Raw genomic sequence first — 16,305 nt, forward strand, 5'->3', positions numbered from 1 at the left:
GCGTTTTTATCCTCGATTTTTTGGTTTTTTTTCTGGGATTTTTTTAGGTTTTTATCCAGAATTTTTTGGGTTTTTTCCCCCGTTGTTTCTGGGATTTTGTCCCCAAGGTTTTGAGATTTTTGGGGTTTTATCCTCGATTCTTTGGGTTTTTTTTTTCTGGGATTTTTTAGGTTTTTATCCTGAATTTTTGGGGTTTTTTTTCGTGGATGTTTGGGATTTGAACCTGAACTTTTTTTGTGGTTTTATCCTGAATTTTTTTGGGTTTTTTCCTGAATTTTTTAGGTTTTTATCCTGAATTTTTTTGGTTTTTTCACCTGAATTTTGGGGTTTTATCCTCGATTTTTTGGGTTTTTCCCCGGGATTTTTTTGGTTTTTATCCAGAATTTTTTGGGGTTTTATCCTGAATTTTTTGGGGTTTTATCCAGGATTTTTCTGGGTTTTATCCTGGATTTTTTGGGGTTTTCTTCCTGAATTTTTGGGGATTTTTCTTGACTTTTTGGGGCTTTTCCCCTGAACTTTTTGGGGTTTTATCCCTGATTTTTGGGGTTTTTACCCTGGATTTTGTGGGTTTTTCCCTGAATTTTTTGGGTTCTTTTTCCTAAACTTTTTGGGGTTTTATCCAGGATTTTTTTGGGTTTTTTTCCTGAATTTTTTGTTTTATTTCTCCCAATTTTTTGGGATTCTGCTCCCAGGTTTTTGGGTTTTATCCTGGATTTTTTGCTGTTTTATCCTGAATTTTTAGGGTTTTTATCCCGAATTTTTTGGGGTTTTTCCCTGAACTTTTTTGGGTTTTTATCCTCGAGTTTTTGGGGTTTTATTCTGGATTTTTTGTGGTTTTATCCTGAATTTTTTTTATTTTTTTCCGGGTTTTTTTAGGTTTTTATCCAGAATTTTTTGCGTTTTTTCCTGGATTTTTGGGGGGTTTTATCCAGGATTTTTTGTGGTTTTATCCAGAATTTTTTGCATTTTTTCCTGGATTTTTTGGGGTTTTATCCAGAATTTTTTGCATTTTTTCCTGGATATTTTGGGGGTTTTATCCAGGATTTTTTGTGGTTTTTTCCTGGATTTTTTGGGGTTTTTCCCGAATTTTTTTGGTTTTTTTCCTGGATTTTTTAGGTTTTTATCCAGAATTTTTTGGGTTTTTTTTCCTGATTTTTTTTTTATTTTTTCCCCCAATATTTCCCTGCTTTCCCCCCATGATTTTCCCATTTTTTTGTCCTTTTTTTGTTGCCTTTCCCTCATTTCCAGGCCAGGATTTCCTCGGTCGCCAGCCGGGCCAGGCTCTGGAATTCCACGTTCAGGAGGCGCCTCCAGAACCTTCGGGCCCGGCCAAAAACCTGAGCAGGGAAACGGGGAGAGCCTGGGGAGAGACAGAATTCCCAAAAATCCCAAAAAATCCTCAAATCCCAAAGAGAAAAATCCCAAATTCCTAAAAATCCTCAAATTCCTCCTTTTTAAACTCCAAAAATTCCGGAAAAAATCCCAAATTCCCAAAACTCCAAAGCCAAAAACCCCCAAAATCCCCAAATTCCTAAAAATTCCAGTCCCAAAATCCCAAATTCTGAAAATCCCAAATTCCTAAAAATTCCAGTCCCAAAATCCCAAAAAATCCCAAAATATCCCAGTCCCAAAATGCCAAAATTCCCAATTTAAAATCCCCAAAATCCCAAAAAATCCCCAAAATTCCCAAATTCCCAAAATTCTAAACCCCAAAATCCCAAAATCCCAAAATCCCAATTTCCCCAAATCCCCAAAAAATCCCAATCCCAAAATTGCCCAAAATCCCAAATTCTCAGCCCAAAATCCAAAAAAAATCCCAAATTCCCAAAATTCCCGACCCAAAAATGCCAAAATCCCAATTTAAAACCCCCCAAATTCCAGGCAAAATTGGCCAAAAATTCCAAATTCTCACCCAAAATCCCAAAAATCCCAAAATCCCAAATTCCCAAAAAATCCCAGTCCCAAAAATGCAAAAATTCCCAATTGAAAATCCCCAAAATTGCCCAAAATCCCAAATTCTCACCCCAAAATCCCAATCCCCAAAATCCCAAATGTGAAATTCCTAAAAACCCCAAATTTCCAAAAATTCCAGTCTGGAATCCCCAAATCCCAAATTTCCAAATGCACAAATTCCCAAAATCTCCAATTCCCCCCAAAAAATTCCCAAATTCCTAAAAATCTCTGAACCCAAAATCCCCAAAATCCCAAATCCCCAAAATCCCAAAATCCCAGTCCCAAAAAGGCCAAAAATCCCAACTTCAAATCCCCAAAAATTTCAGTCAAAATTCCCCAAAATCCCAAATATCCCCAAAAATTCTGAGATCCTGAAAATTCCAGGCCAAAAATCCCAAAAATCCCAAAAATCCCAAATAGAAAAATCCCAAATTCCTCAAAATCCCAAATCAGAAATTCCCAAATTTCCAAAAATCCCAAATCTTAAAAATCCCCAAAATCCCAAATTTTCAAGAATCCCAAATCCCCCAAATCCTGAAATTCCCCAAAATCCCCCAAATCCCAAACCCCAAATTTCCAAAATCTAAAAAATTCCAGTCCCAAAATCCCAAAAATCCCCAAATTCTGAAAACCCCAAATTTCCAAAAATCTCCAATCCCAAAAATCCCAAAAATCCCCAAATCCAGACTCCCCAAAAAATCCCAAATTCTGAAAAACCCAAAATTCCTAAAAATTGCAGTCCCAAAAAACCCAAATCTGAAATTCCCAAATTTCCAAAAATCTCCAGTCCCAAAACTCCCAAAAATCCCAGCCCCAAAAGGCCAAAATTCCCACTTTAAAATCCCCAAAATTCCCAAATTCTCAGCCCAAAATTCCCAATTTAAAATCCCAAAAAATCCCCATTCCCAAAATGCCAAAAATCCCAATTTCAAATCCCCCAAATTCCCAAAAAATTCCCCCAAATCCCAAATTCCCAAACCTAAAATTCCCAAAAATTCCCAAATCCCCAAAAGATCCAAATCCCAAAGTCCCAAAAAAACCCAAAATTCCCAAACCCAAAAATCCCAAATTCCTGAAAAATCCCAATCCCAAAAAACCCCAAAATCCCAAATCCCCAAAATCCCAAATTCCCAAAATTCTAAACCCAAAAATCCCAAAAATCCCAATTTAAAATCCCCCAAAATTCCCAAAATCCCCAAATCTGAAATTCCCAAATTTCCAAAAATCTCCAATCCCAAAACTCCTAAAAATCCCAATTTCAAATCCCCAAAATTCCCAAAAAATTCCTCAAAATCCCAAATTCTTAAAAATCCCCAAAATCCCCAAAATCCCCAAAATCCCAAACTCCAAAAATTCCCAAATTCCCAAATTCCCAAATCTGAAATTCCCAAATTTTCCAAATTCTCCAAATTCCAATCCCAGACTCCCAAAAATCCCCAAAAATCCCAAATCCCCAAAAACCCCAAATCCCAAAAAACCCAAATTTCCAAGAATCCCAAAAATCCCCAAAAAATCCCAAAGGCCCAAAAAATCCCAAACCCGAAATTCCCAAATTTCCAAAAATCCCAAAATCCCAAATTCCCAAAATTCCTGACCCAAAAATGCCAAAAATCCCAATTTTAAATCCCCAAAATTCCAGGGAAAATTGGCCAAAAATCCCAAATTCTCACCCCAAAATCCCAAATTCCCAAAAAATCCCAAATTCCCAAAAAATCCCAGTCCCCAAAATCCCAAAATCCCAATTTCAAATCCCCAAAATTGCCCAAAAAATCCCCCAAAAAATCCCAAATCCCCAAAAATCCCAATTTCAAATCCCCGAAATTCCAATCCCCGATTTCCCCAAAATCCCAAATTTCCCAAAAATTCCCCAAAATCCCAAAATTCCCAAAATCCCAAATTCCTAAAAAATCCCAAATTCCTAAAAAATCCCAGTCCCAAAATGGCCAAAAATCCCAATTTCAAATCCCCAAAATTCCCAAAATCCCAAATCTGAAATTCCCAAAAAACCCCAAAATCCCCAAATCTGAAATTCTCAAATTCCCAAAATTCCTGACCCAAAAATGCCAAAATTCTGATTTTAAATCCCCAAAATTCCAGGGAAAATTGGCCAAAAATCCCAAATTCTCACCCCAAAATCCCAAATTCCCAAAAAATCCCAGTCCCCAAAAATCCCAAAAATCCCAAATTCAAATCCCAAAAAAATTCCCCAAAAATTCCCCAAAATCCCAAATCTGAAATTCCCAAATTTCCCAAATTCTCCAAATTCCAATCCCAGATTCCCAAAAATCCCAAATTCCCAAAAACCCCAAATTCCAAAAAACCCAAATTTCCAAGAATCCCAAAAATCCCCAAAAAATCCCAAAGTCCCAAAAAATCCCAAACCCGAAATTCCCAAATTTCCAAAATTCCCGACCCAAAAATCCCAAAATTCCCAATTTTAAATCCCCAAAATTCCAGGCAAAATTTGCCCAAAATCCCAAATTCTCACCCCAAAATCCCAAATTCCCAAAAAATCCCAGTCCCCAAAAATCCCAAAAATCCCAAATTCAAATCCCAAAAAAATTCCCCAAAAATTCCCCAAAATCCCAAATATCAAAAAATCCCAATCCCAAAAATCCCAAATCTGAAATTCCCAAATTTCCAAAAATCCCCAAAATCCCCAAATCCCAAACTCCAAAAATTCCCAAATTCCCAAAATCCCAAATCTGAAATTCCCAAATTTTCCAAATTCTCCAAATTCCAATCCCAGATTCCCAAAAATCCCAAAAATCCCAAATTCCCAAAAACCCCAAATTCCAAAAAACCCAAATTTCCAAGAATCCCAAAAATCCCCAAAAAATCCCAAAGTCCCAAAAAATCCCAAACCCGAAATTCCCAAATTTCCAAAAATCCCAAAATCCTGAAATTCCCAAAATTCCCGACCCAAAAATGCCAAAATTCCCAATTTTAAATCCCCAAAATTCCAGGCAAAATTGACCAAAAATTCCAAATTCTCCCCCCAAAATCCCAAATTCCCAAAAAATCCCAAATTCCCAAAAAATCCCAGTCCCGAAAAGCCAAAAATCCCAATTTCAAATCCCCAAAATTGCCCAAAAAATTCCCCAAAAAATCCCAAATCCCCAAAAATCCCAATTTCAAATCCCCGAAATTCCAATCCCCGATTTCCCCAAAATCCCAAATTTCCCAAAAATTCCTGAAAATTCCTGAAAATCCTAAAAATCCCAAATTCCCCCAAAATCCCAAATTCCCAAAAAATCCCAGCCCCAAAATCCCAAAATCCCAATTTCAAATCCCCAAAATTCCCAAAATCCCAAATCTGAAATTCCCAAAAAACCCCAAAATCCCCAAATCTGAAATTCCCAAATTCCCAAAATTCCTGACCCAAAAATGCCAAAATTCTGATTTTAAATCCCCAAAATTCCAGGGAAAATTGGCCAAAAATTCCCAAAAATCCCAAAAAATCCCAAATTCCCAAAAAATCCCAAATTCCCAAAAAATCCCAGTCCCAAAAAGCCAAAAATCCCAATTTCAAATCCCCAAAATTGCCCAAAAAATTCCCCAAAAAATCCCAAAAAATCCCAATTTCAAATCCCCGAAATTCCAATCCCCGATTGCCCCAAAATCCCAAATATCCCAAAATTTCCCAAAAATTCCTGAAAATCCCAAAAATCCCAAATTACCCCAAAATCCCAAATTGCCAAAAAATCCCAGTCCCAAAATGGCCAAAAATCCCAATTTCAAATCCCCAAAATTCCCAAAATCCCAAATCTGAAATTCCCAAAAAACCCCAAAATCCCCAAATCTGAAATTCCCAAATTCCCAAAAATCTCCAATCCCAAAACTCCCAAAAATTCCAGTCCCAAAATCCCAAATTCCCCAAAAAATCCTGGTCCCAAAATCTCAAAAATCCCAATTTCAAATCCCCAAAATCCCAAATTCTCAGCCCAAAATTCCCAATTTAACATCCCAAATTCCCAAAAAATCCCAGGCCCAAAATTCCCCAAAATCCCAAATTCTCAGCCCAAAATCCCAATCCCCAAAATCCCAAAATCCTAAACCCAAATATCCCAAAAATCCCAATTTAAAATCCCCAAAATCCCAGGCAAAATTGCCAAAAATCCCAAAAAATTCCAGTCCCAAAAAATCCCAAAATCCCAATTTCAAATCCCCCAAAAATTCCCCAAAATCCCAAAAAATCCCAAATTCCCAAAAAATCCCAAACTCCCAAAAAATCCCAAAATCCCAAAAAATCCCAAAATCCCAAATTCCCAAAAATCCCAATTCCAAATTCACTCCCCAAACTCCAATCCCAAAGTCCAAAAATCCCAAATTTTCAATCCCAAATCCCCAAAAATCCCAATTTCAAATCCCCGAAATTCCAATCCCCGATTTCCCCAAAATCCCAAATTCCCAAAAATTCCCAAAAAATTCCTAAAATTCCCAAAATCCCAAATTGCCAAAAAATCCCAATTTAAAATCCCCAAAATTCCAGGCAAAATTACCAAAAATCCCAAAAAATTCCAGTCCCAAAATCCCAAAATCCCAATTTCAAATCCCCGAAATTCCAATCCCCGATTTCCCCAAATTCCCAAATTCCCAAATTTCCCAAAAATTCCTAAAAATCCCAAAAATCCCAAATCCCCAAAAATCCCAATTTCAAATCCCCGAAATTCCAATCCCCGATTTCCCCAAAATCCCAAATTCCCAAAAATTCCCAAAAAATTCCTGAAAATCCCAAAAATCCCAAATTCCCCCAAAATCCCAAATTGCCAAAAAATCCCAGTCCCAAAATTGCTAAAAATCCCAAATCTGAAATTCCCAAAATTCCCAAAATCCCAAATCTGAAATTCCCAAAAAACCCCAAAATCCCCAAATCTGAAATTCCCAAATTCCCAAAATTCCAGACCCAAAAATGCCAAAATTCCCAATTTTAAATCCCCAAAATTCCAGGGAAAATTGGCCAAAAATTCCAAAAATCCCAAAAAATCCCAAATTCCCAAAATTGCCCAAAATCTCAAATTCTCAACCCCAAAATCCCAAATTCCCAAAAAATCCCAGTCCCAAAAAGCCAAAAAATCCCAAAAATCCCAAATCTGAAATTCCCAAATTTCCAAAAATCCCCAAAATCCCCAAATCCCAAACTCCAAAAATTCCCAAATTCCCAAAATCCCAAATCTGAAATTCCCAAATTTCCCAAATTCTCCAAATTCCAATCCCAGATTCCCAAAAATCCCAAATTCCCAAAAACCCCAAATTCCCAAAAACCCAAATTTCCAAGAATCCCAAAAATCCCCAAAAAATCCCAAAGTCCCAAAAAATCCCAAACCCGAAATTCCCAAATTTCCAAAAATCCCAAAATCCTGAAATTCCCAAAATTCCCGACCCAAAAATGCCAAAATTCTGATTTTAAATCCCCAAAATTCCAGGGAAAATTGGCCAAAAATTCCCAAATTCCCCAAAAAATCCCAATCCCAAAATTGCCCAAAATCCCAAATTCTCAGCCCCAAAATCCCAAAAAAATCCCAAAAAATCCCAAAAAATCCCAAAAAATCCCAAAATCCCAAAAAATCCCAGTCCCAAAATTCAAAAAATCCCAAAAATCCCAAATCTGAAATTCCCAAATTTCCAAAAATCCCCAAAATCCCCACAATCCCAAACTCCAAAAATTCCCAAATCCCCAAAATCCCAAATCTGAAATTCCCAAATTTCCCAAATTCTCCAAATTCCAATCCCAGATTCCCAAAAATCCCCAAAAATCCCAAATTCCCAAAAACCCCAAATTTCCAAGAATCCCAAAAATCCCCAAAAAATCCCAAAGTCCCAAAAAATCCCAAACCCGAAATTCCCAAATTTCCAAAAATCCCAAAATCCTGAAATTCCCAAAATTCCCGACCCAAAAATCCCAAAATTCCCAATTTAAAACCCCCAAAATTCCAGGCAAAATTGGCCAAAAATTCCAAATTTTCACCCCAAAATCCCAAATTCCCAAAAAATCCCAAATTCCCAAAAAATCCCAGCCCCAAAATCCCAATTTCAAATCCCCAAAATTGCCCAAAAAATTCCCCAAAAAATCCCCAAAAATCCCCAAAAACCCCAATTTCAAATCCCCGAAATTCCAATCCCCGATTTCCCCAAAATCCCAAATATCCCAAAAATTCCCAAAAATTCCCAAAAATTCCCAAAAATCCCAAATTCCCCCAAAATCCCAAATTGCCAAAAAATCCCAATTTCAAATCCCCAAAATTCCCAAAATCCCAAATCTGAAATTCCCAAAAAACCCCAAAATCCCCAAATCTGAAATTCCCAAATTCCCAAAATTCCAGACCCAAAAATGCCAAAATTCTGATTTAAAATCCCCAAAATTCCAGGGAAAATTGGCCAAAAATTCCCAAATTCCCAAAATCCCAAATCTGAAATTCCCAAATTTCCCAAATTCTCCAAATTCCAATCCCAGATTCCCAAAAATCCCAAATTCCCAAAAACCCCAAATTCCAAAAACCCAAATTTCCAAGAATCCCAAAAATCCCCAAAAAATCCCAAAGTCCCAAAAAATCCCAAACCCGAAATTCCCAAATTTCCAAAAATCCCAAAATCCCCAAATTCCCAAAATTCCCGACCCAAAAATCCCAAAAATCCCAATTTAAAATCCCCAAAATTCCAGGCAAAATTGGCCAAAAATCCCAAATTCTCCCCCCAAAATCCCAATCCCCAAAATCCCAAAATCCCAAATTCCCAAAAATCCCCAAAATTCCAATTTCAAATCCCCAAAATTGCCCAAAAAATTCCCCAAAAAATCCCAAATCCCCAAAAACCCCAATTTCAAATCCCCGAAATTCCAATCCCCGATTTCCCCAAAATCCCAAATATCCCTAAAATTCCCAAAATTCCCAAAAATTCCCAAATTACCCCAAAATCCCAAATTGCCAAAGAATCCCAATTTCAAATCCCCAAAATTCCCAAAATCCCAAATCTGAAATTCCCAAAAAACCCCAAAATCCCCAAATCTGAAATTCCCAAATTCCCAAAAATCTCCAATCCCAAAACTCCCAAAAATTCCAGTCCCAAAATCCCAAATTCCCCAAAAAATCCTGGTCCCAAAATCTCAAAAATCCCAATTTCAAATCCCCAAAATCCCAAATTCTCAGCCCAAAATTCCCAATTTAACATCCCAAATTCCCAAAAAATCCCAGGCCCAAAATTCCCCAAAATCCCAAATTCTCAGCCCAAAATCCCAATCCCCAAAATCCCAAAATTCTAAACCCAAAAATCCCAAAAATCCCAATTTAAAATCCCCAAAATTCCAGGCAAAATTACCAAAAATCCCAAAAAATTCCAGTCCCAAAAAGCCAAAAATCCCAATTTCAAATCCCCAAAAAATTCCCCAAATCCCAAAAAATCCCAAATTCCAAAAATCCCAAAAATCCCAAATTACCCCAAAATCCCAAATTCCCAAAAAATCTCAGTCCCAAAATCCCAATTTCAAATCCCCAAAATTGCCCCAAAAATTCCCCAAAAAATCCCAAAAAATCCCCAAAAACCCCAATTTCAAATCCCCGAAATTCCAATCCCCGATTTCCCCAAAATCCCAAATTCCCAAAAATTCCCAAAAATTCCTAAAAATCCCAAAAATCCCAAAATCCCAAATTCCCCCAAAATCCCAAATTCCTAAAAAATCCCAGTCCCAAAATGGCCAAAAATCCCAATTTCAAATCCCCAAAATTCCCAAAAAATTCCAGAAAATCTCAAATCCCCAAAACTCCAAACCCAAAACCCCCAAAATCCCCAAATTCCTAAAAATTCCAGTCCCAAAATCCCAAATTCCCAAAATCCCAAATTCCCAAAAAATCCCAGTCCCAAAATTGCCAAAAATCCCAAAATCCCCAAAATCCCAAATTGCCAAAAATGCCAAAATCTCAATTTAAAATCCCCAAAATTCCAATTTCTTAAAATCCCAAATTCCCAAAAAATCCCAGTCCCAAAATTGCCCAAAATCTCAAATTCTCCCCCCAAAATCCCAAATTCCCAAAATCCCAAATTCCCAAAAAATCCCAAAATCCCAAAAAAATCCCAGTCCCAAATATCCCAAAAATCCGAAATCTGAAATTCCCAAATTTCCAAAAATTTCCAAAAATCCCCAAAATCCCAAACTCCAAAAATTCCCAAATTCCCAAAATCCCAAATCTGAAATTCCCAAATTTCCCAAATTCTCCAAATTCCAATCCCAGATTCCCAAAAATCCCCAAAATCCCAAATTCCCAAAAACCCCAAATTCCAAAAACCCCAAATTTCCAAGAATCCCAAAAATCCCCAAAAAATCCCAAAGTCCCAAAAAATCCCAAACCCGAAATTCCCAAATTTCCAAAAATCCCAAAATCCGGAAATTCCCAAAATTCCCAATTTTAAATCCCCAAAATTCCAGGCAAAATTGGCCAAAAATTCCAAATTCTCAGCCCCAAAATCCCAAATTCCCAAAAAATCCCAAATTCCCAAAAAATCCCAGTCCCCAAAATCCCAAAAATCCCAAATTCAAATCCCCAAAAAATTCCCCAAAAATTCCCCAAAATCCCAAATATCAAAAAATCCCAATCCCAAAAATCCCAAATCTGAAATTCCCAAATTTCCAAATTTCCAAAAATCCCCAAAATCCCAAACTCCAAAAATTCCCAAATTCCCAAAATCCCAAATCTGAAATTCCCAAATTTTCCAAATTCTCCAAATTCCAATCCCAGATTCCCAAAAATCCCAAATTCCCAAAAACCCCAAATTCCAAAAAACCCAAATTTCCAAGAATCCCAAAAAATCCCAAAAAATCCCAAAGTCCCAAAAAATCCCAAACCCGAAATTCCCAAATTTCCAAAAATCCCAAAATCCTGAAATTCCCAAAATTCCCGACCCAAAAATGCCAAAAATCCCAATTTAAAATCCCCAAAATTCCAGGCAAAACTGGCCAAAAATCCCAAATTCTCACCCAAAATCCCAAATTCCCAAAAAATCCCAAATTCCCAAAAAATCCCAGCCCCAAAATCCCAAAATCCCAATTTCAAATCCCAAAAAAATTCCCCAAAAATTCCCCAAAAAATCCCAAATCCCCAAAAATTCCAATTTCAAATCCCCGAAATTCCAATCCCCGATTTCCCCAAAATCCCAAATTCCCAAAATTCCTAAAAATTCCCAAAATTCCCAAATTCCCCCAAAATCCCAAATTCCCAAAAAATCCCAGTCCCAAAATGGCCAAAAATCCCAATTTCAAATCCCCAAAATTCCCAAAATCCCAAATCTGAAATTCCCAAAAAACCCCAAAATCCCCAAATCTGAAATTCCCAAATTTCCAAAATTCCCGACCCAAAAATGCCAAAATTCTGATTTTAAATCCCCAAAATTCCAGGGAAAATTGGCCAAAAATTCCCAAATTCCCCAAAAAATCCCAAAATCCCAAAATTGCCCAAAATCTCAAATTCTCAGCCCCAAATCCCAAATTCCCAAAAAATCCCAAAATCCCAAAAAATCCCAGTCCCAAAAAGCCAAAAAATCCCAAAAATCCCAAATCTGAAATTCCCAAATTTCCAAAAATCCCCAAAATCCCCAAAATCCCAAACTCCAAAAATTCCCAAATTCCCAAATTCCCAAATCTGAAATTCCCAAATTTTCCAAAAATCCCAAAATCCTGAAATTCCCAAAAAATCCCAGTCCCAAAATCCCAAAAATCCCAATTTAAAATCCCCAAAATTCCAGGCAAAATTGGCCAAAAATTCCAAATTCTCACCCAAAATCCCAAATTCCCAAAAAATCCCAGTCCCCAAAATCCCAAAATCCCAATTTCAAATCCCCAAAACTGCCCAAAAAACTCCCCAAAAAATCCCAAAAAATCCCCAAAAACCCCAATTTCAAATCCCCGAAATTCCAATCCCCGATTTCCCCAAAATCCCAAATTCCCAAAAATTCCCAAAATCCCAAATTCTCAGCCCCAAAATCCCAAAAAAATCCCAAAAAATCCCAAAAAATCCCAAAATCCCAAAAAAATCCCAGTCCCAAAAAATTTCAAAAAATCCCAAAAATCCCAAATCTGAAATTCCCAAATTTCCCAAATTCTCCAAATTCCAATCCCAGATTCCCACAAATCCCCAAAATCCCAAATTCCCAAAAACCCCAAATTCCCAAAAACCCAAATTTCCAAGAATCCCAAAAATCCCCAAAAAATCCCAAAGTCCCAAAAAATCCCAAACCCGAAATTCCCAAATTTTCCAAAAATCCCAAAATCCCGAAATTCCCAAAATTCCCGACCCAAAAATCCCAAAAATCCCAATTTTAAATCCCCAAAATTCCAGGGAAAATTGCCCCAAAATCCCAAATTTTCACCCCAAAATCCCAAATTCCCAAAAAATCCCAGTCCCAAAAAGCCAAAAATCCCAATTTCAAATCCCCAAAATTCCCCAAAAAATTCCCCAAAAATTCCAATTTCAAATCCCTGAAATTCCAATCCCCAATTTCCCCAAAATCCCAAATATCCCAAAAATTCCCGAAAATTCCTGAAAATCCCAAAAATCCCAAATTGCCCCAAAATCCCAAATTGCCAAAAAATCCCAATTTCAAATCCCCAAAATTCCCAAAATCCCCAAATCTGAAATTCCCAAAAAACCCCAAAATCCCCAAATCTGAAATTCCCAAATTCCCAAAATTCCAGACCCAAAAATGGCAAAATTCCCAATTTTAAATCCCCAAAATTCCAGGGAAAATTGGCCAAAAATTCCCAAATTCCCCAAAAAATCCCAAATTCCCAAAATTGCCCAGAAATCCCAAATTCTCAGCCCCAAAATCCCAAATTCCCAAAAATTCCCAAATTCCCAAAAAATCCCAGTCCCAAAAAGCCAAAAAATCCCAAAAATCCCAAATCTGAAATTCCCAAATTTCCAAAAATTTCCAAAATCCCCAAATCCCAAATTCCCAAAATCCCAAATCTGAAATTCCCAAATTTCCCAAATTCTCCAAATTCCAATCCCAGATTCCCAAAAATCCCAAAAATCCCAAAAATCCCAAAAACCCCAAATTCCCAAAAACCCAAATTTCCAACAATCCCAAAAATCCCCAAAAAATCCCAAAGTCCCAAAAAATCCCAAACCCGAAATTCCCAAATTTCCAAAAATCCCAAAATCCTGAAATTCCCAAAATTCCCGACCCAAAAATGCCAAAATTCCCAATTTTAAATCCCCAAAATTCCAGGGAAAATTGGCCAAAAATTCCAAATTCTCAACTCAAAATCCCAAATTCCCAAAAAATCCCAAATTCCCAAAAAATCCCAGTCCCAAAATCCCAAAAAATCCCAATTTCAAATCCCCAAAATTGCCCAAAAATTGCCCAAAAATTCCCAAAAAATCCCCAAAAATCCCAATTTCAAATCCCCGAAATTCCAATCCCCGATTTCCCCAAAATTCCCAAAAATTCCGAAAAATTCCCAAAAATCCCAAATTCCCCCAAAATCCCAAATTGCCAAAAAATCCCAGTCCCAAAATTGCCAAAAATCCCAATTTCAAATCCCCAAAATTCCCAAAATCCCAAATCTGAAATTCCCAAAAACCCCAAAATCCCCAAATCTGAAATTCCCAAAAAAGCCCAAAATCCCCAAATCTGAAATTCCCAAATTCCCCAAATTCCAGACCCAAAAATGCCAAAATTCTGATTTTAAATCCCCCAAAATTCCAGGGAAAATTGGCCAAAAATTCCCAAATTCCCCAAAAAATCCCAAATTCCCAAAATTGCCCAAAATCTCAAATTCTCAGCCCCAAAATCCCAAATTCCCAAAAATTCCCAAATTCCCAAAAAATCCCAGTCCCAAAAAGCCAAAAAATCCCAAAAATCCCAAATCTGAAATTCCCAAATTTCCAAAAATTTCCAAAAATCCCCAAAATCCCAAACTCCAAAAATTCCCAAATTCCCAAAATCCCAAATCTGAAATTCCCAAATTTTCCAAAAATCCCAAAATCCTGAAATTCCCAAAAAATCCCAGTCCCAAAATCCCAAAAATCCCAATTTCAAATCCCCGAAATTCCAATCCCCGATTTCCCCAATTCCCAAATATCCCAAAAATTCCCAAAAAATTCCCAAAATTCCCAAAAATCCCCAAAATCCCAAATTCCCCCAAAATCCCAAATTCCTAAAAAATCCCAGTCCCAAAATGGCCAAAAATCCCAATTTCAAATCCCCAAAATCCCAGGCAAAATTGCCAAAAATCCCAAAAAATTCCAGTCCCAAAATCCCAAAATCCCAATTTCAAATCCCCCAAAAAATTCCCCAAAATCCCAAAAAATCCCAAATTCCCAAAATCCCAAAAAATCCCAAAATCCCAAATTCCCAAAAAATCCCAAAATCCCAAATTCCCAAAAATCCCAATTCCAAATTCACTCCCCAAACTCCAATCCCAAAGTCCAAAAATCCCAAATTTTCAATCCCAAATCCCCAAAAATCCCAATTTCAAATCCCCCAAATTCCAATCCCCGATTTCCCCAATTCCCAAATATCCCAAAAATTCCCAAAATTGCCCCAAAATCCCAAAAATCCCCAAATCCCAAATTCCCAAAAAATCCCAGTCCCCAAAATCCCAAAATCCCAATTTCAAATCCCCAAAATTGCCCAAAAAATTCCCCAAAAAATCCCAAATCCCCAAAAATCCCAATTTCAAATCCCCGAAATTCCAATCCCCGATTTCCCCAAAAATCCCAAATTTCCCAAAAATTCCCAAAAATTCCCAAAAATTCCGAAAAATCCCAAATTCCCCCAAAATCCCAAATTGCCAAAAAATCCCAATTTCAAATCCCCAAAATTCCCAAAATCCGAAATTCCCAAAAAACCCCAAAAATCCCCAAATCTGAAATTCCCAAATTTCCAAAATTCCAGACCCAAAAATGCCAAAATTCTGATTTTAAATCCCCAAAATTCCAGGGAAAATTGGCCAAAAATTCCCAAATTCCCCAAAAAATCCCAATCCCAAAATTGCCCAAAATCCCAAATTCTCAGCCCCAAAATCCCAAAAAATCCAAAAAAATCCCAAATTCCCAAAAAATTCCAGACCCAAAATCCCAAAATCCCAAATTCAAATCCCAAAATTCCCAAAAAATTCCTCAAAATCCCAAATTCTTAAAAATCCCAAAAATCCCAAATATCCCAAAAATCCCAATCCCAAAAATCCCAAATCTGAAATTCCCAAATTTCCAAAAATCCCCAAAATCCCAAATTCCAAAAATTCCCAAATTCCCAAAATCCCAAATCTGAAATTCCCAAATTTCCCAAATTCTCCAAATTCCAATCCCAGATTCCCAAAAATCCCCAAAATCCCAAATTCCCAAAAACCCCAAATTCCAAAAAACCCAAATTTCCAAGAATCCCAAAAATCCCCAAAAAATCCCAAAGTCCCAAAAAATCCCAAATCCGAAATTCCCAAATTTCCAAAATCCCAAAATCCTGAAATTCCCAAAATTCCCGACCCAAAAATCCCAAAAATCCCAATTTTAAATCCCCAAAATTCCAGGCAAAATTGGCCAAAAATCCCAAATTCTGCCCCCAAAATCCCAAATTCCCAAAAAATCCCAAATTCCCAAAAAATCCCAGCTCCAAAATCCCAAAATCCCAATTTCAAATCCCCAAAATTCCCAAAAAATTCCCCAAAAAATCCCAAATCCCCAAAAATCCCAATTTCAAATCCCCGAAATTCCAATCCCCGATTTCCCCAAAATCCCAAATTCCCAAAATTCCTAAAAATTCCCCAAAAAAATCCCAAAAATCCCAAATTCCCCCAAAATCCCAAATTGCCAAAAAATCCCAATTTCAAATCCCCAAAATTCCCAAAATCCCAAATCTGAAATTCCCAAAAAACCCCAAAATCCCCAAATCTGAAATTCCCAAATTCCCAAAATTCCCGACCCAAAAATGCCAAAATTCTGATTTTAAATCCCCAAAATTCCAGGGAAAATTGGCCAAAAATCCCAAATTCCCCAAAAAATCCCAAATTCCCAAAATTGCCCAAAATCCCAAATTCTCAGCCCGAAAATCCCAAAAAATCCCAAAATCCCAAATTCCCAAAAAATCCCAAAATCCCAAAAAAATCCCAGTCCCAAAATCCCAAAAATCCCAAATTCAAATCCCCAAAATTCCCAAAAAATTCCTCAAAATCCCAAATTCTTAAAAATCCGAAAAATCCCAAATATCCCAAAAATCCCAGTCCCAAAAATCCCAAATCTGAAATTCCCAAATTTCCAAAAATCCCCAAAATCCCCAAAATCCCAAATTCCAAAAATTCCCAAATTCCCAAAATCCCAAATCTGAAATTCCCAAATTTTCCAAATTCTCCAAATTCCAATCCCA

General features: G+C 36.9%; 1 protein-coding gene across 1 annotated transcript in view; it reads right to left on the reverse strand.

Moving 5' to 3' along the window:
• Positions 1-635: 635 nt before the first annotated feature.
• The window catches only part of LOC139587093 (ATP-dependent DNA helicase Q4-like), a 37,808-nt gene continuing 22,138 nt past the window's right edge, over positions 636-16,305 (reverse strand). Inside the window, exon 4 of the mRNA XM_071420955.1 lies at positions 636-1,360. Within this exon, the coding sequence (XP_071277056.1) occupies positions 1,239-1,360 (122 nt within the window). The 3' untranslated portion in view covers positions 636-1,238. The remainder of the gene's footprint in view (positions 1,361-16,305) is intronic.

The sequence above is a fragment of the Agelaius tricolor genome, unplaced genomic scaffold (assembly GCF_023055355.1).
Source record: "Agelaius tricolor isolate 1412-34295 unplaced genomic scaffold, bAgeTri1.0.p SCAF_178, whole genome shotgun sequence".
Lineage (NCBI taxonomy): Eukaryota > Metazoa > Chordata > Aves > Passeriformes > Icteridae > Agelaius > Agelaius tricolor.